Source organism: Plectropomus leopardus, chromosome 1 (assembly GCF_026936395.1).
Source record: "Plectropomus leopardus strain MGB_pleo_1.0 chromosome 1, ASM2693639v1, whole genome shotgun sequence".
NCBI lineage: Eukaryota > Metazoa > Chordata > Actinopteri > Perciformes > Serranidae > Plectropomus > Plectropomus leopardus.
The window spans coordinates 27,077,100-27,097,267 of record NC_142176.1 but is presented as its reverse complement, the minus strand read 5'-3'; the positions used below and the strand labels follow the sequence as shown (position 1 = coordinate 27,097,267).

The 20,168-nt window shown below is 38.2% G+C and overlaps 1 protein-coding gene across 4 annotated transcripts in view; it reads right to left on the bottom strand.

Annotated features, from left to right (window-relative positions):
- furina (furin (paired basic amino acid cleaving enzyme) a) overlaps positions 1–17,165 on the bottom strand; it is a 108,409-nt gene extending 91,244 nt beyond the window's left edge. The window contains exons 1-2 of one of the 4 annotated variants that reach the window (XM_042506114.2): positions 17,005–17,165; positions 5,357–5,681 (exon numbers count right to left, since the gene is read on the bottom strand). In XM_042506114.2, the coding sequence (XP_042362048.1) occupies positions 5,357–5,566 (210 nt within the window). In that variant the 5' untranslated portion in view covers positions 5,567–5,681; positions 17,005–17,165. Of the gene's footprint in view, positions 1–5,356; positions 5,682–11,236; positions 11,354–16,464; positions 16,692–17,004 lie in introns of those variants that run through there. The other 3 variants (XM_042506193.2, XM_042506034.2, XM_042506279.2) reach the window with 3 other exon arrangements.
- Positions 17,166–20,168: the final 3,003 nt, after the last annotated feature.

The following is a 20,168-nucleotide window of genomic DNA, read 5'->3' as shown; positions in this document are numbered from 1 at the left end:
GAATTTACTGTTTTTCCTTGTCTTGAAGTTATAGGAAAAATCATTATTTTGGGGTTTTGAATTGTTGTTGATGAGTGCGGCAGGTATTGATCACAGTTTTACTACATTTTATAAACTTAACAATTAATCAATAGTAAAAATAATGATTAACTGCAGTCCAAATGTTTAATTTATTTGGATAAAGAAAGATATCCTTTAGCAGTACAATTAATTCAGCAGATAAAGGTAGGGATTCATAAAATTGGATTTTTTATTATATGCGATACGCAGGTATTTTCCAACTCATTTTGGCCGATTACCGATACATGCAGATTTTTCTCCACCTATCTGCAGAGAACATCAAGTCTCTCCTGTAGTGGCATTCACACAATATTGTGCCTTCTCTTATCCTGATGGCCCACTGGCAGGTGCAGACATAAAATACAACGCTTCACTGGGCATAACAAGAACAATACTTCAACTCAGGTTACATATAAAACATGCCATATTTATTGTCATGTAACATTTTTGAATGAAACTGTAAAATTCAACGATGTTCTCCCTGACACAGTTCTGACAATAGCCACAGCCAGGTTACATCTGACCTATTTTGACTATTGAAAGTCTTAGCATAAAAGAGTCATGTTACTGGCAGCCTATCATATGAGCAGCAATATTTATTTTAGGCCGATGTCAATATTTCATTTTAAAGCCTTTATCTGGAGATAAAAGTTGAAGTGCCAATATTACTGTATAATATTACTCATCAATAAGAAAATCGTGATAAAATGATGATCTTACTCAGCATGTGCAACACACAAGTATGATTAAGATGTGTTAATTATTGTGTCCACAAAAATGTTTCCACACCTCTACAACAGTGTGCCGCAACAATCTGGCCTCTTTAGGGTACAGGGGTGTATGGATGCTTTAGTGTGAGAAGGATGACAAGTGAAGGCGAAATAAAAATAACCATCATCAGAGCTGTAAAACCTGCCCAGCTGCAGTCTTTGATCCTCCCCTCGAGCTCTGCTGCCTAATTCCAACACCTGCACACACCAGCAGAGTCAGACACAGAGCGCAGACTCACCACGCCCGGACACACAAAGCAACTCTCATTCCTCCCTCAGCTGTAGGGAAAATAAAAGGCTTAACAGATTTGTTTGTTTCCAATTGTAAAGTAATGCCTTCATTTTAATCAACGAGCAGTGATGTGCTGGAATGCTGTCACTGCGCCGCCGAATGCAGGAGCGTCTTTCTTTCACTCATCACTCGTGGTGATACTTCACCTTCCAAAGTTAATGAGCAAAGAGAATACATTAATAACACGCCGAGGGCCTAACAGATGTGACTGTTCCATGTCATTTATTCTGAGTATTTATCATGGCAATGTCAGGTTGCCAGTTTCCGTGCTTGTAGAAAGCTTTTTAAAGCCATTGTCCAAAGCCGTCAACTTCATTAGCCAATAGATGTAAATTATTTTAATTGTTTGGTCTAAATAATGTAGAGGTTGACTAAAAGTGGATTTTAAAGTCGATTATAATACCAATAGTTTGAAACAGAAACAAAAGGACCATCATTAATCAGCTGATACCAATTTCAACCTAAAATTCTCAGGTACACACTTAAATGACCCAGACTTCCTGTCTCCATGCAAAACAAATCAGAGATGGACAGCAGGCTGTTACTGTTAATTGTACTTCAAACATGTACTTCAATTACTTCTGAGTGACTGACTGATTTTGTAATTGATATATGACGGGTAAAAAAGTAAATACATGAATATAGATTGAAACAAGGTACTTAAGACTGGAGTAATTTTGGTTTTTCAAAATACTTTCTCATCTGTGTATGAGATGCTAGAAGGCTTTTAATTTGAAACAGAAAGACAGGAAGAAAGTGTTTCACACTATTGCTCTAGCTCTGCAACTGATGGTTCAGCCATAAAATGCGTGTAAATAACTCTTAAAATAAAGCAGGGCTGAACATTCGTGTTGCCACACATTTTACCATACCACTTTACCAATTTTGACATTTTGGCATATTTATTCTTTATTCTACCAACCTGCCCAGGAACTACAGGCAGAAAATAGCAGCTCTGCTAGAACTTGGTACAACGCATCTCTATAAGGTTATTGTTTTATTGTGCCTTACTGTCCCTGTCTAAATAAAATAACATTACATTACATTACATTATATTGTAAATCACATATCATATTTGATAACATTTTGATACATTGTTAAAACTGATGTTTTCAAAATGTCTTGTTCTGTGTCAACAACAGTCCAAAATCTAAAGACGTTTTCTTCACAATTGTAAAAGACTCTGCAAACCACAAAAACATAAGATTTGAGACGTTGAAACCAGAGAAATGACCGAAATTGATAAATTATCAGAAATGTTGCAAATTAACCATCTGTCAGTCAACTCATCCATTAATTAAACAACTGCTGCAGCTCTAAACTAAACAATGTTATTCCATATCTGAACTGATGTACCTGCTTCAGTTTTCATTCTAGTTTTCATCTCAACACTTCAGGAGCCTCCTTAAGCAGAGGAATAACTTGCACACGCACAAAGTGGTTCTTCTCTGTAGCAATGAAAAGGTATCTGTCTCATGAATTTCTGTTTGATACTTCAAACTGACTTTTTCATTTGGTGCCAGCAGGGTAACACATGCACGTTACGACATGGGTAATGATTGGATGCCTCAGCAGCACAGGATGGTTTCTGTGGTTATTTCTTCAGAACACATGCCGGGTTGGGTCAGGCTACTTAGCGATGTGGTGGGTCGTTACTGGGGTTATTTTAAGCGGCACAAAAATGCATACCAGCTCAGGAATCAAGCTTGTGAAGCAGGTTTAATAGGAAGAACTTACTAAAAACTTGGGACATCTGTTTTTACTCGAGTCCATGGTTCACATTTGAGAGAGCTCAAGGCTTTACTCAGCATTTATCCAGCTAGCTCTATTAGGCCTGCTTCATGAGACAGGCCACAGCTTCATCTTAAACGCTGTGTCAAGACATGCTCGCCAAGCTAGCTCTGGTCAGACACAATAGAACATTTTCCTTCCCAAAAAATATCATAAAATGGTTTTGAGCAAGTTGCTGAGACCAGCCAAACCACACCACTCTTTGTCTCGGGGATGCAATTTTGTAAGTACATGGGTGTAATTGCTTTGTCTGGAGACCTTGCTGTCCACGGGCAACACATAGTTAAAGGATTTAAGTGTTTAGGATTACTCATTAGTCTGCGTGCTGTGATTCAGAGCACAAATAACATTCCTGGTCATGAACAGTAAGATCTTATGGTGTAAAACAGAACACAGTTCTCTGAAAAAGTGCTGAGACTATGGAATGAAATAAGAGCATGGTGAGTCACTTGTTGTCTTTTACAAAACTCTCCTCTCATTCCTACATTATGTTTTGTGCATAAACCTCATTTAGTGCAGTGTCACACCTACTGTAATTAAGCCTGGAAGACTAAAAGTTATATTTTACAACTTCAGCGCATTTTTTTCTAAGTTGGGAGGAACGGAAGATAAAACCAAAAATGGTTTTTAATATCACTTTTGGAAAATTAAAATACATTTGAAGTTGTTGATCAGTGATTGTCAATGAGTACAACATAGGTACATAGGTTTAGAAACTTTAAAGTTCATTCAAAGATATACTATGCTAGATTTTCCCCCCAAAAAATATATCGACTCAACAGAAGTAATGGTAAATGGTTAATAGACCTGCACTTGTATAGCGCTTATCTAGTCTTTCGACCACTCAAAGCTCTTTAACACGACTTGTCACATTTATACACTGGTGGCCATGGCAACCACACAAGGTGCCATCTGCTACTCGAATTCTGGAGCATTCAACATTCACCGTACTCATACACCGAGGGCACAGCCATCAGTTCAGTATCTTTCCCAAGGACACTTGGTCATGCGGACTGGCGGAGCCAGGGATCGAACCGTTGATTAGTAGACGACAAGCTCTACCACATGAAGCACAGCCGCATCCTCAATCATCACTTATGACCTGCTAGAAATGTGTGACAGTGTGTTTATCTACAGGGACTCTGCCCTCTGCTAGACCCAACGACAGTGGAGCCAGGGGGTTGGCTTTTACTTTCACTTTTGCTGGCGAGCATGTTTACAAACCGTAACCAACAATCATGCACAGTTTACATTTGAATATAGAAGAATCAGCAGTCAGGTTACTTTTTTTCTGATAAGAATGAAGTAAGTATATCTAACATTAATAGTGATATTCATTCACAAAAATATTCTGCGAAAAAGCAAAAAATAAAAAAGCTCTTCCTATCAAGGTAAGTGACTGCTGAACACTTAACCACAACTTGACACAGCTATCAGGAGAGGATGTTATGATGTTGAAGGTTAACTAACTAATGACTTTGCACTGAGGTCAAACAGGCAGCGATAAAAGAGGGATACATCGTTAACGCAAACTAGATATCTTTCTCTGTACATTGCCCACACCTACTGTGCCTGGAAGGTACAGGCATTAAAAGATCTTAATTATTCGAATCTTTCTCAAGATGGAGCAGCAACTGATTAAAACCTATTTAAGCTCTATCTAACTCTTGTCAGTCAGGAGATGAAATCATGCACTGTATGGTGTTTTGGAATTTCAATCATTTTGATCCAGTTGCTTTCGCTTGGATTAACATTATTTGAAATTTGCCTGAACTGTGCAATTTTTAAAACAGAGAAATAAAGTGCTGTGCATTCAGAAAGAGGGCGACTTTTTAATCCAGTTCATGCAGGTTTTAGTGCACACCCACAGCTCAACTAAAGTTCACCCCGCTCTTACAAAGTTGACTCACCTCAACTGCTCTCTGCTGAGTTTACACTACAGTCCCTGTTGGCCATTTCTCTCTATCCACCACTTCACTGAAAGCTCACACTTTCATCTGTTTCTGTTTCGGCCTTTAGACTCAAATTTTAGTATAAAGTAAATGGTTTTTCTGATAATCAACCACTGCTGTTTTCTTCCAATCTCATGTGAGAATTATTGTTCTCACGAGAAATGGGGACGCAGTTCCTCAAGTTCTAATTATACAACGCATAAAATGAACTTCAAAATAAAAATAAGGAATCATAAATAACTCATAATATTCTTAAATGAGCACATTTGGATATTGATGGGATATAAAACAAATTGACAAGTCAGATATTAGCTAACCTCATTTTGTGCAACCTTTCGGGAGGTTGATGCATCCCTTATTTACCCAGACAAAATGTAATTGGTTTTGTTTCACACATGGCCCCTGTATGAAGTGCCTCAGTTGTCTGACTCTGTCATTACATCTGAACATGATACCACATCAAATAGCAAAAAATGCGGCGGATCACTCACATGTCCGTGGTTAATGAATCCATGTTTACTGGCAATTTGATCAGCTTCCTCCTGACCTCCAGGTATGTGGACAGCCCATTGGTTGGTGAAGACCTTCTGACCCAGCACTGGTTCCATCCCAGAAACCAGCAAGACCAACAGAGGCCCGAGTAGCAACTCCAGCAGCCTGAGCCTGCGGCCTGAAGGGGGACATGGAGGGCCAGAAGCCATGGGTTCTCCTAGTGCAGCACGGTCTCTGAGCACAGCGCCTCTCCGACGGGCCGGGGCTGCCCACGGTACATGCAGGTGCACGGAGAGACAAAGAAGGGGGGCAGTCACAGCTCACCTGACAAGAAACAAAAAAGAAAATAATGACAGTTTACACATTTGCAAAGTTCAGAAAACCTTGTAAAGACTTTTTACCCAAGAAACTATTGGCATTAGGCCAAACAAGTAACACTTGGTCAAAATTTGAAGTTTTTAGGGCACACAGACTTCTAAAAGTGGTCACCAGGCACCAGCTGTTGGATACCATTTTTAGTCACCAAATATTTTGAGTAATTAAGAAACAATGCACTTAAACATCAGCCTTATAATGAAAATGTGACATAAAAGAACCTTTCAAAGTAAACTACATTGTCCCGACAGAGCAGCAGTGATTCAGCCTGTGTTAGTGTAAACAATTCTATGCTCTTATAGCAACACTACCCAAAATGTAATCAGCTGAGATTTTACATATGAATATTTATGAATGCTCTTTGGAGGACTAGACATTAGTGTTGCCATGATACTGTAAGTATTAACTATGAAAATACCTTAAAACATATTGATATTCATCAACCCCCCAGGATCAAAACGTTGTCTTTCATAATCTTGTGTGGCATGGAGTAAGTGTGCAGACCTTACCATTTTTTCCAACATACTGATATTCAATGAAAATTTTTATACCAAAGAGAAAAAAATTCACAAAGGGCATAAAATGTACAATTTTTATGAAAACATAAATATGTCAAGGCTATATCTAGACAACATTGTTTTTTTCTTTTCTTGGTAAGTGACAGGGAAAAGCATAATGACTGTAAATAACATTAATGATTCATTTATACTATTTTCCATTAATGAAAACAATGCTCTTCCAGTAGTGCACATATTGATCAGCTTCTGAGGTTGTTAAACATTCAAAATGCAATGCAAATAGGAGATGCAAAGTGCAAGTTAAAAACAAAACTTTGGCCCCAAAAGCCTATATGCAACTGGTAGCAATGAATGACGAAACAACAGCACTGAAAGCGAGTGAGAGGAGGCAGGGCTGCTGTGTGTGTGTGTGTGTGTGTGTGTGTGTGTGTGTGTGTGTGTGGGTGTGTGTGTGTGTGTGTGTGTGCGTGCACGCGCGTGTGTGTGTGCGTGCGTGCGTGTGTGTGCGTATCAACTCACTTTTGGAGAGAAGAGAGAGCAAGTAGCAATAGGATTAATACAGTGCAAAATGGTTACTGAAAACATTTTACATATTCAGGATCAATATGTATTAGTAATTCTATAGTTTTGACAATAATATCTGACATACTGATATACCAAATTAAATATAATAGTTTGCTGAAGTATAAGAAATCATACACTATGCACTGCAGTACATTTAATTTAAACCCCACTTGAGAAAAATATTAAATGAAACATTTGTTCAATGGAGTGGCTGTGATGCTGTGAGAGATAAAAACACCGTCAGGTTTACAATAGTTTAGCAGCTGTTCAGAAAACTGACAGCTGACAGTAAACATAAAAAAAAAAAAAAAAACATCCTGTTGTTTACAGCGTTATCTTCTCAAACACAGAGTCAGGCTTGCCAGCATTACCTAGCTCCTGCATGTCTGATTCATCTGTAACTTTTGAGTTGCAACAAATCAGATCCGTTCATCAATTAAAGACCCAGCAAATGACGTAAAGATATAAAGGGTTCCTCATTGTTCGATAGATGATACACAGCCTATAAAAGTTGTATGAGGATCTCCAATTGGCGGCATTAATCTTGCGAATGGCCATCTTCATCAGCCCTTCAAGGGGTGAGCTAGTTCTTGCAGCCTCCACCTATTTAAAACCTATTATGACATTAAATTAAAAAATGGTTGTCAATGATGGAAACCAAAGGCCAAGAATTGGTTGCCAATTTCTCAAAAGGGTTGTGAATGGCAATGTGGCAACAGTTATTGTCGAGCCCTGTCGGGTTTTGTTCTTCGCTTTGCAGTTCCTTCAATGTTTGAGAATAAGGAACCGAAACAGGAATAGAGGAATAAACCTGGTGTGAACGTTTTCAAATTTTAAAATGTACTGTAACTGAACACTAACGTGTAAAAATGAAGACAAAACACACTGAATAATGCATGAATCTGTTTTGTCCTCGAGGAAGAAAAGCCACCCCAACAGCAGCTTGGGCCAGGCGTACTGCAGCCCAGCTAAGTACAGGCATTTGATAATCCCACAGGAAGTGGTGAGTAGGACGTCAAGGCCAGGCCCGATGTTGTGGTCAGAGACACAGCAGCAAATTTTGGCATTTACGCTCTCGTGGGAGGACACGGTAGATGAAGCTTACGAAAGGAAAATGCTTAGGTGTACTGGGTTTCCAGTAGAGGTGGAGAAGTGTGGTTGGAAAAGCCAGGCTACGCCCTGGATGCTGAGGGATCACAGCAGAGTCGGTCTCACTATGAGGTGAAGTAGCCACTCGAGGGTGGAGTTTAAATGCCTGAGGCAGCCGCTGAATGGCTGCGGCCGAGGAGAGAACAAACACACTTAACGTGTCAGAGAGAAATGTTTGACTACGGCCTACAACAGACTGATTTGAGTGTGGGTATTTCATTGCGGCATGATGACTCATAAGTCATCACCGAGACGTAAGAAAAAACAATCTAAACCACAATCTCATGAACAAGACAAAGCAATATATCACGATGGTATAGCTACAGTAGCCACAGCTCGGGGTGTTATTTTGTGGATACAATTTTGCCTCTAAACTGTTGTTTCAAGCCAGAAGGGTCAGCTGCTCCTTCGGTCTGTTGAGATCATTATCCAAAGTGCTAGCTCTATTGTAACCTCTGAGCCGAATGGACCGTGCTGAATACAGTGCTCCTTTTCTGTGTTTCCTCCTGTATGTATGCAGTCACATTAGTTCTCCTAATACAAGTCTCTGTGCTACAGGGTTCCTTATCTATATGCAGGTGTTACACCCATCTATAAATCAACCCCTCTTCTGTGTTAACCAGTGATACATAAATTTAACTCACTGTGCCATTATGCCACACTTCACATGGACAAAGAAGCTCCTCAAACTGTCACTGAACAGTTTGTTGTGAGGAAAGAATTATGTGTTTAGAGGTAACTGGGACATTCATCATTTACACCTAATTGTTAATTTTGCAGGCATTTTATAATTGGACAGAATCTTTTCACTTACGTGCAATACATTCATGAACCTTTTTAAATTAGCATCTGATCACCACTATATTCAGTTGTATACATTTACCTTAAGGCCACTTTGGAAACCTGTTACACATTCTTAAATGTTTGTTTATGAGATGTAAAATGAGTTTGACCCTTTGAAACCTGGCCTGATATTCAATGAGCAACTTAAGAGAGAGAAAATGACCCAGAAATAAGCAAGGAATTACTGAAAAGTACAAAACGTTACCTAAAAATTAGCACCAAAAATATATATACATATACATATATACACACACACACACACACACACACACACACACACACACACATATATATATATATACACACACACACACACACACACACACACACACACATATATACACATATATACATAATATAAAATTCTTTTAATTAATTTAAAATATATAATAATGATCATTATAAATATTTACCAGTAGTTATCTGGACATTTTCTCCTAGCTTTTTTAAAATGCTAAATTTATTAATGTCTTGCAATTTGCGGGACATTTCTTGCCAAGCTGCTTGCGCAAGCTTGTACACCCCAGAAAGTTGCCAATAAGCCAATGTCAGTAAACAAGGCGTATATCTGCCGATACTGATGTGATAAAACGGTGTGTCACAATACACTGGCACTGAAAATAACCATGAAAATGAAATATGCATGTGTTAATAATCAGGGTTGGAAATTCACTTTTTTTGTCCACCTGCTACTTTGGCTGGTGGTGTTCACAACCTGCCAGCCACTCGATAGGTTTCCATTGTTTTCTTGGCTTGTGAGTGATGCAAATCTAGCAGCCACTTTGCAAATTTTACCAGCATTTGGATAGTGGCGGGAGCTTATTTCCAACTATGTTAATAATACATGTGATAACATAATTTAAATAACAAAGGACCTTTTAAATCATTTATGTTTCTTTTCCGTTCCTGCTTTGCCATCATGTTGCCTTTTCACTATGAATGAGTTACTCTTTTTGTATGCTTTTTTACAGTTATGGTTACAGACTCTCTCTCCACCTCCCTACACTCCTTTTGTTAGTGTTATTCATTTGCCAAAAAAGAAACAAAACGGACAATCAACAAAGAAAAGATGAATTTGACAGATAACATCATCGCTTTCAAATTCTCTATAACAATAACATTGTTATCGTTAACTCTTTTTGCTACGATAATCGTGTAGTGAAAACCTGATATTGTGCCATCCCACATTTACAGGTATTTGCACTACATAAACAACTTCAGATATATACTTTGTTAATTAGAGTAGGGCTACTCTTGTGTAAATTTACAGCATAATAACTAACATCTGGATAAAAAACAGCGTTTATGACCCTGGCCTTAGATAACAATGTTCATTAATTCAAGTATACTGAGGAAGCAACATTTTAGTCATACATTAATTTGGTAAAAATGGCCTTAACGGGGGAATTAGTATCGCTGCTGTAAAAATCCCTCTGACGGCTGATTTTCCCATCTGGCTGTTTCCAAAGAACTCCCTGGCTGATATCACTCCTTTTGCATCGATGTAAAAACAAACACAGTCACTGTAAATCCCCTGTTACTTATATTAATTACAACTATCATGCTGATATTTTAATACACTCACCTATTCATGTTTATCGCAGACAACCATCTGATTTTTTAATTTTTCTTTTACAAAAGAGACCCTGTTGAGTAACTGGCATTTCAAATCAATATTTAAATCCCTCTGCAGTGACCTGATGTATGTGAGGAACTGATGGAATTGTTAGGTGGCGTTGTGTGAAGAAGACAATTTAAAACTGCTGAAAAGACTGGATGACAAGCGCACTTTTAACAGCCAGTGACGAGTAAATGTCTAAAGGGTTAAGACAGACTGGGTTAAATGTGTTGTGAAGCCACAGGTAACTGCATCATTAAGCGTCCAGCCAGTTTACGGGTCAGCCTGGCAGTCAGTCAGTCCGACGAGCTGCTAAGCCGCGCCAAGCATTTCAGCAGTAGACGTGTCATTTCATAAATATCTGGTTATTTAAAAAACACACACGGCTATATATAAAACAAGCACCATGTGTATCAAACCACGTAGAACAAATTGTGCGCCGTAAGTGTCTCTCAAAGTAGAACTGTTTTTAACGTGCCAGCCTTTAGTAACACCCAAATCCCTCCACCACCTTTTTAATTCTTCCTTCCTGCTCAGTTAAGCCTATTTAAACACATAAACGCATACAAATCAGCCTAAATTAGCCTAAGTAGCAAGGATCCACACCCAACATTAATTACATGTTGACTTTTTGTATCATCTGCGCGGTTCCTACTGAAATTGAAGACAAACAAAAATTGCTTCCTGGCTATTTAAGCCAATATTTGCTTAAGAATTTATTGGATTTAAATTAATCAACATTTTATAAATATAGTATATAATGAAAATAAACTAACAAGCAAACTAGAGATAAATCTGTCGGCAAAACTCACTCAACTTTGTCCTCTGTCCTTGGATGCAACAGGTAAATAGAGTGTGAACACTTCCAGCCCTCTGTTTGATTTCCAGAGACGCACCGACTTTAAAGTACAGACACCTGTGACCTCATCTGCCCGCTCAACCAGTCAGTTTCTTTGACGTCAGCCTGAAAACCACATACCAACGCAACAACTGCCCAACTACTTCACTGTTCGCGAGGGACAAAGGAGAAGCCGACCGTCACGCTGTGAGTGGTCTTTAGTGTTACCACAGTAAATGAAACCATATGCCAGACTGTGATAACAGAGGTTATAACAGAAAAAAAACTACACCAAATTATAATTAGCCAAGTATCATTAAACCCAAAAGGATAATACCAGCCTCATTACCGAACTCATCACGACGTTTTAAAAAGGAAACAGTTTACACCTCATCAGTTTATTATTTACATTTTAATGAGATAAAAACGAACTCAAATGCATTTAGCCCCATGACCCTTTTCTCACACACAAATATCTTGTAATTACAGCCGCATCTCTCTTTGTGACACATGTGAAATCAATACCTTGGTGCGCAAAAGCTCAGACAGCCCACAGAAATGTGGAAATAATAAGCTGTGTATGTGTGTGTATGTGTGTGTGTGTGTGTGTGTGTGTGTGTGTGTGTATGTATGTGTGTGTGTGTGTGTGTGTGTGTGTGCGTGTATGTGTGTGTGTGTGAGACAAACCGATGAAGTGACAGTGATAATATTGATAACAGTTGGTTAGTTCAATATGCCACAAACATGACTCAAAATCACATTGCGTTTGCAGCTAAATACTGCAAACACTGCTGGATCTATGTTCCCTAAATTGCGTTACAGAGGGAACTCTCATGGCAGATCACAGGTAAAAAATTAGGTTTACCGCTCTGGCACCAACAACATCACCCTCACATAGAAAGTGAGTGTTACACAGGCAGCACACTCCTCCCTATCTGCAAAAGCATTTCCTCTAGTTCCTTGCTAACCACGACACTGTGTTAAGTTATTCCATTATCACTGCCATTAATTAGAAAGACTTGTTTTTTTTACAGCAAATCACTGGAGTGTATGTGCGCTAACACTTCACAAAGCCTCCATTCAGTTTAAAAAGCATGGTCTGCAGTGTAATTGTGCTTATTTGGTCTTCTGGTTTCCAAATTCAGTTTTACATGTTTGCCTTGTTTACTCTCAAATATATGCTTGAGGTTGCAACATTATCTGAATCTGAATTTAAATGAATAACATCTTGTCACAGCAAGGGCACATATTGTACAACTACAAATTGGAGTCTTAAAGGTCCACTCAGTGTGTGAGGTTTAGGCAAATTTAGCGGCTTCCTTCAGTGTTTTTTGTTCAGGATTTTTTTTTACCGCTACAGTCTCTTCCTCACCAAAACAAACCCACCGGATGATTTAAACCGGTCAAAGCACTGAATTAAGCAGTTTCATGTTAAAAAGAAATCATTTTTTTCTGACGCTCTCGAAGTAGAGGGGCTGCAAACTTCGTTGGCTTATGCGAAAACATGTTTGGCTTTATCTAGAGCCAAGGTTAGGTTTGTCCTTTCTGGGTTACTGTAGAAACATGGCAGTGCAACATGCCAATCCCCGTCGATGATGACCTGCTCCCTGTGTTGTTATTAATGGCTCATTCTTAGGTAATGAAAACACAACAGTACTTATTTTTTTAGATTACAAACTGAAGAAAATATACTTTATTATATTCTATTCAATTTCTTACCATAGATCCCCCGAAATTCTTCACACTAGGCATTTTATTTTAACCATTTTGCCTAGTATTCTAGAACAATTAAAACACGGTGCATGGATAGAAAAGACAAAGTAGCCTGGATTATATACGCAACAGACTGAGTGATTTTACATCTGGATTCCGTCCTCTACGTTGCTATGAATATTTCAGATGTCGAGCGTGAGTGATAAGAGTATAGATTTGTATTCTAATGTTGTTTTTTTAAAGACAGTTGTCAAATAAGATACAGCATTTATGCAAAAAGAACATAAACAGAGTTGGTATTTGCATAAGTCTGTTTGTAGACCTTGAAGGGAGCCTCTGGGTGACACACAGCTTTTACTACAAGCTGAACAACTCACAGAAAACAGGTGTCTTGAAATTTTGACATTTCTACTTAAGTGCCTTCACAAAGACTGCTTTTAAAAGAGATTCAATGGGTTGTTAATTAAAATACTAAAAAATAAGTAGCCCTGTAAGATCTTTGGGACCACCACTGAAAGGTGCTCAAACTAAAGGAGAAAAAAAGTTAACAAAATGGTAAAAATGTACACCTCTGGAGAGATGAAATCCACATCCTGACACAATGAGTATAAAAAGCCTTTATTCGAGATGTTGTCAAGAGGCAGAAAGAAACACCTTTGTGTTGCAACTAACACCTCCTTCACCTTTCCCTCCTGAAGGCTTTCAATAAAAGGAATGGATTTTAGCCTCTTTCTCTCTCTTTGATGGTGTAGGACTTTACCAATTATTTATATTTAACGAAAATGGTTCATGCTCCTTAGTTTCAGTGTTTTAAAAGCATGTAACCATGACCAAATGGCGTAGTTGTTCACAAACTACTGAATGCAGTTTGTGATCATTTTTGTGAATAAGTCTAGTTCTTATAGTCAGGGTTACCAAACATCTTCATGGACATAATGTCAAAACTTTCCCACCACTTTTCAAGAACACATAATATATTTTTTTTTCATGCTCCATTTGCCCGAGATTTTTCAAAACATATCAGATTCAAGCTCTATTCAAACATAATTTCAGCGAGCTGGCATACATGGAGGGAGAGCAAAATGCACGGAAAATATGAGGAACGATGTGTTGGCAAACAAAATGTCATACAGCTACAGAAAAATAATTTTTCTGTGCTGTTAAATTACATGGAAGGTTATCCACCGGAGAGCAGCGTAACAATTTAAATACACAAAGCAAAATGTTATGCCTTTTCCAAAACGTAAGATGATTTTTACTAATTCCATGATTTTTCCAGGTTTTCCGCGATTGTGGGAACCGTGTATAATTGGAATTTTTATTGTGAAATCTATTTGAGATTTAATAGGTTGAGCTCAGCAGGCCTAATTAAAGGCAAACTATGTAAAAAAGAAAAAAAAGGTGCAAACTATTAAAAAACTCTGTTGTCTGTTCTTTTTCTTTTTCTTTTTTACACTGTCAGCAATTTACTTCTTTCTGCAGCAATGGTCGGCATTAACACATAATAAAAATACTTCCATTGCATTTTCTACTAGACAGATAACTCTAGAGTTTTCCCTTTCTAAGTTCAGTTTTCCTAACAAGAAAAAGTTCTTAATTGAGATACTTGTACAGTAAGGCACTCAGCATACAGACACAACCCTAACCTCTTATCACACTGGGGGAGCGAGCAGCCTGGCACATCAGAGCAATGTGCATTGTGTATTTTAGGTAACTTGTTTTCATTTGGTATATGTAACTGCATGCAAGGGGCTCCACTAACTTGTTTTGGTGTTAACACATAATGCGATCGGTACTGCATAAATGGAGAAGTAAAATAATAGTGTTAGATGTAACAGAGGCACAAACAACACACTGTAAAACCTGACAGGTTGTGATCTTACTTAAAATTATCTTATGAAACCAACTGCCTTGAAAAGGGAAAGGATATATAACTATTTTTATTGTTAAAATTATATCTGAATATTAACTTTACTTGAAATTTAGCTATATTTACTTAATTTGGTGAAGTTTCTGCAACTTAAAAATGTCAATTGAAATTAATTTGTTCTTTCTAAGCGTTAACAACTTCAGTAATACAAGTTAGTCTGACTAAACTAGATCATGACAGAGGATTTTGCCAGTGATAAAGTTAGGAGATCTGCAAGTTCTGCTTTCTTATTGTGTTTAAGAACATACAAATATGCTTCCTAGCATGCCAAAATCCGTTTGCATTTCAGCACCCCGAGTCCCCTCATTAAAAAGTCAGTAGGTTTGTTGAATTCGTTTCAGGTTAGAAGCATCAAACAAGGTCTGTGGTCAACACAGGCCAAAGAGTCACGTTTTGTTTTTGAAATTTGTCAGTAAATACCCCACTCGTTAGCAACAGTCTTTTTTACAAAACATAAAGGCTTCGAAGCTCACAAGTGGCTCAATGAGACTACAGAACGTGATCATGCTGAGCCGCATCAACCACAGCTTTACAGCCTTGAAGCGGTGGCGAAACAACTGTAGTGTAGTTCGTTTTAGCCTAGCAATAGCTTTTTTACTTCTGACATCTGCATTTAGGCTTCAAAAATCCTGAAAGTGGTCATTTGTAAAGATTATTGTGCTGAACACAACGTGTAAATATTATAAACGTGTGTTAAGCACTTATTTTCTGCAATGATCTGGAAATCCAGTTGAAAAATCCCACGGGCTTTTTGACGAGCGAACCAGGGCGACATCAGCTTCTGGGTTGGCCTACGGAGAAACATCATCCCTGGGGCACTCCATAGCACAATAAACTTGGTTTATTGAAGTTGATAAAACTTAGAAAGATTGCTTTAATAAAACTTGTTATTTTAAGTTGCAACAACTTCAAAAACTTAAGTAAATATCACTACATTTTAAGTAAATGTAACACTTAGATATAAAGTAAACAAATGAAATTAGGCTAACAGTTAGCTGATATTTACTTACATTTTTCAAGGCAATCGGTTTCCTAGATATTTTTTTTTAAGAAAAATTCATTTGTTAGGTTTTACAGTGCACAACAAGGCCAGTTCCCACTAGGAAGCACACTTATTTCTATTACTCAATAGCTGAGGCTTCGTTACGTTAGTATTTATGTCAGCCCAATGTTGTGTTTGATCAGATCACAGTGTTTAAAACTACAAGTCAGCCAGACTAAACCAACAACATCAGCTGTGCTTTGCATTGATTACTCATGTCAAAGTTAACTCCCAAAGGGTTATGCAGCCTTTATAACTGCTGTTATATCGGCGTATAATAGCCTACTAAAAGTACAGTAAAAGTTTCCCATGAGCTGCATGTTTAAACGGTGACACATGCAGTGCTTTAAAAAGACAGTGTTGTCGGGGAGCAGATTAACTGCATTAACAGTTGAGGAGGGAGGAAAACTTCTCTCGCTCCGGCCTGTAACGCCACATTTGAATGTTTCTGGGCTAAAGTTAAGAGGTTTAAATACTGATAAGAGTAACGCGGTGGGTTTGCAATCGGTTGACTCACCTCACACGTTAAGTCCGTGACAACAACACGCAGTCATAATTTGGCTCGGAGCTGGAGCTGATCCGATGATGACTCCTCCGCTTGACAAATATGTCTGAAACTGTACAGCGCCGTGATTAACGTAAACTTGACACCGCGGTAGGCTGACCTGCTCCTTCTCACAGGTGCCTCCCCTTTTCCTCTCCTCTCATCCACCCCTGACGAACATTTCTGACCTCACATTTTACTATCGACCGAGCAGTGTGAAGCACGAACAACAGTTTTTTTTTTCTCGCAGGAACGACCACAGAAAACCGGACGCAGCGCAGTCGACGTCACCTCGGCGTGAGTGTGTGTGTGTGTGTGTGCGAGATCCCCCCTTCGCGAGCCGATACACACACAAACTGACAGCAACCGAGATCAATAAGACAACATGCCGTCCTGCCCCGTGCAGTGTCAGGGTCCCGGTGGTACCGGGAGGCAAACTCGCCGACCACGCAGCCCAAACAAGTAAAAATACAAGCGCGAGCACACAGGAAACTTACAATCCGCTCAACTTACCAGCTTCCTTTTACATCCTGCTCGCCCCGGCTTGTTGTTGTCTCTCACCGCGGTGTTACAACCGACGACGGCACGGTGAAGCGGTTGAAAAATTGATAAGAGAGAATTGCTGGTTATAAATAGTCATGATACCCCTCTGGTGTGCCGCTGAGTGGTCCGTACAAGCCCCAGGAAATACGTCATGGCCGTGGACAAAGTAGAGACGTTGGAGCAACACCTACTCAGCGGCCAGCGGCGCTGCGACACCCCCACCTGCTGGTCAGCGGCGGAACAACACCCCCATCCTCACACTGAGATTGACTGCTGACAAATTGTTTTACTATTGTAAAAATTCAGGAAAATTCAGGAAAAAAATGTTTCTCATTCATTTTGAAATTGTTCTCATGCAGAGACATTTTGACCAGGCATTTTAATACATAAGTCATTGCCGATTTTTTTTTTTATATTTTAACCCTTCAAACCCCTCTTTTTTATGTGAGAAGTTTTCAGCTTTCTTACAATTTGCAAAGTATAGTTTTGCCATGGCAGCTACTTTGACTCAAAAAACAAAGCAGTGCTCATCAAATACTATAAATATCTTGTGACATGTAGTGCGACAAACTGAAGATGTTTTATCAATCGTCATAGTCCCTGCTGGACTTGAGATACTTCTTCTTCACGCGTCAACATGTACGAATGACAATAAATGAACCTTGAACCTTTAATTGGCAGGCATGCATTTTATTTATTACTATTCATTTTACCCTTTTCATTTCTGTGGGTTTTTTTTGTGGTTTTATTGCTTTTATTCTTTCTGTTGTTGTTGTTTTTGGTCTATTTCTTTGTATTATTTTATATTGATATTTATATTGATTATGCGTCCTGTGTTGCATTTTGCTTTAATAGTCCTCTGGTTTTAATTTTATCCTAACTCTGCCAAGTTTCTTCTCACCTGGGGCTGTTTGGCTTTCTGTTGTTGTATTGCCACCTATGTATATAATTTCTGCTTTGCTTTGCTTGTCAAAGCACTTTGCAAACTCTGTTTTAAAGGTGCTATATAAACAAAGTTATTATTATTATAAAGTTGTTTATATTAGGGATACACAATAATATTGGCGTGTCATCTGTATTGGCAGATATCTGATTTAAAATGTAATATTGGAATTGGCTAATATGCTGATTTCTGCAGATATCACAGACCCCTACTTTTTTTAATTGACAAAGTCAAGAGGTACAAAACATCAACCCTAAGTTGATGTGTTTTTCTTATTTTGCAAAAAGATTGGTTATATCATACATAGACAAGCATTGTATTTCATGTCTCCATCTGCTGGTGGGTTGTCACGTTAAGAGTATGCATAATATGATGCTGATTCTACTACAGAAGACACTTGAGGATCACTAAAATTATGTGAGTATAAAAGTGGATTTATTGATATTGGTTACAGGCCAATGGGTTGTTTTTATATCAGCAAAAAATCCAATATTGTGCATCCCCGGCACATATGAATATCCGGGAATATCGGTTAATTGCCATTTGCTAATGTATCTAGGTTAAAATAACATCATTTCATGATTTTTTTTTTTCAAAACATGACCTTTGCTTTCCCAGTTGAAAATCATTTCACCAGAGATACATTTCCTCATTTAGGGTATAGATTTAACATTTTCCCCTTAATTGAATAGTTAATGTGTCAACATTTTATAAACAATCAATTAGCTACTTTCTCTTTTTAGTAGTAGCGAAGTAGTGAAACTTGTAAAAAAAAAAAAAATGCTGTAAAATTCCAAACATTTTAAGTCAACATATAAGACAATGGGGTAAATAAGTATCACCATGAAACTTCCTCATTTGATTACTGACAGTGAGACATTTTTTTTATTATTGAGAGTTTTAAGAGATTTTATATTTAAATATGCAATTGATGCATTATCTAATTAAATAAGCTTTGTGTTTATTTGCATACATTTCCACAACAAACACTGGATAAAGCCAGCTTAAAAATGAACAAACCCCTCTATAAAAAACTTTAGAAAATTGAGAGAAATAAAACTGTAAAGTTTGGTGTATGAAAGTGTTACTCAAGTTGAGATTTTTGGCCCAGGGCATGAGAAAAAAACTTTTTTTTTTGAGAAAACAGCCTTTAAAGATGTGTATTGTAAAATTCTATGTATTGCTTTAAGGCATAAGGTTAAAACAATATATCTATCTGCAAATTATGCATTACCTTAATGATTTTACAATTTTTGCATAATTTCCAGAACAGAAGTCTTTGGACTTTTTCTTCCCACTTGTCTGAAAGAAGATATTTTATGTAAGAAAAATCGCACAAAATCTCAAAATTCACCTGTGTGTGAAGAAACTATGTTTTCACCTGCAGTGTCTCAGGACTTATCGTATGCCCATAATTCCAAGAATCACCATTTGCAGTGAGAACATTACTGTTGCTGGTACACACACAATAAATGATCTTTCTCAGGGTCAGTCTGTTTGAGGCCCCCCAGGCATAATTGGCTGCTAGGCACCTACTGACCTCCAGACATGCTACCCGCTGTACAGTTTGCACCCTGTCCTCTCCAAGACACCACGAAGACAATCCAGACGATATATTCCAACTGCATTATTTATTTTCTCAGAATCAGACAGTAGCCGACTCCTACGCTGGAATAAACTTTTCGGTCCCAGGTTGTCTGTATGTCATGAAGAGCTCAGAAAGTGAAAAAAGTAATATCTTTAAAAACGCACCATGTGAGCACAGTAACTGCTAAAATTACACAACTATTATTGAAACTACATTTTTACACAGGGCCCATGTACACAGGGTCACAAAATAAATTACATGCACATCTTCATGGATATTGTATTGTAGAAGGCCACATTCTTTAACAAATATGTAATTAATTAAATTACTAAAAGAGGAAACAATTAACAAGCGGTTAACCTTGGGGCTCTTGGGGCCTCTGGAGGTGTGATGCCCAGGCAGCTGCTTGCTTTATCTGGTCGATATTCTGGCCTCCTTCTTTTTCCACCCTCGCTGTGCTGATGTCGCCTGTAAGGCCCTGCATCCCATCTGAGAACCTTAAACCACAATATAATACAGACCAGGGGTGCCCACAAATTTTCCCTTGGGGGACCAAAACTAAAAACGTAATGGTGGGCCACAGTCCAAAAGCAAACACCAGTT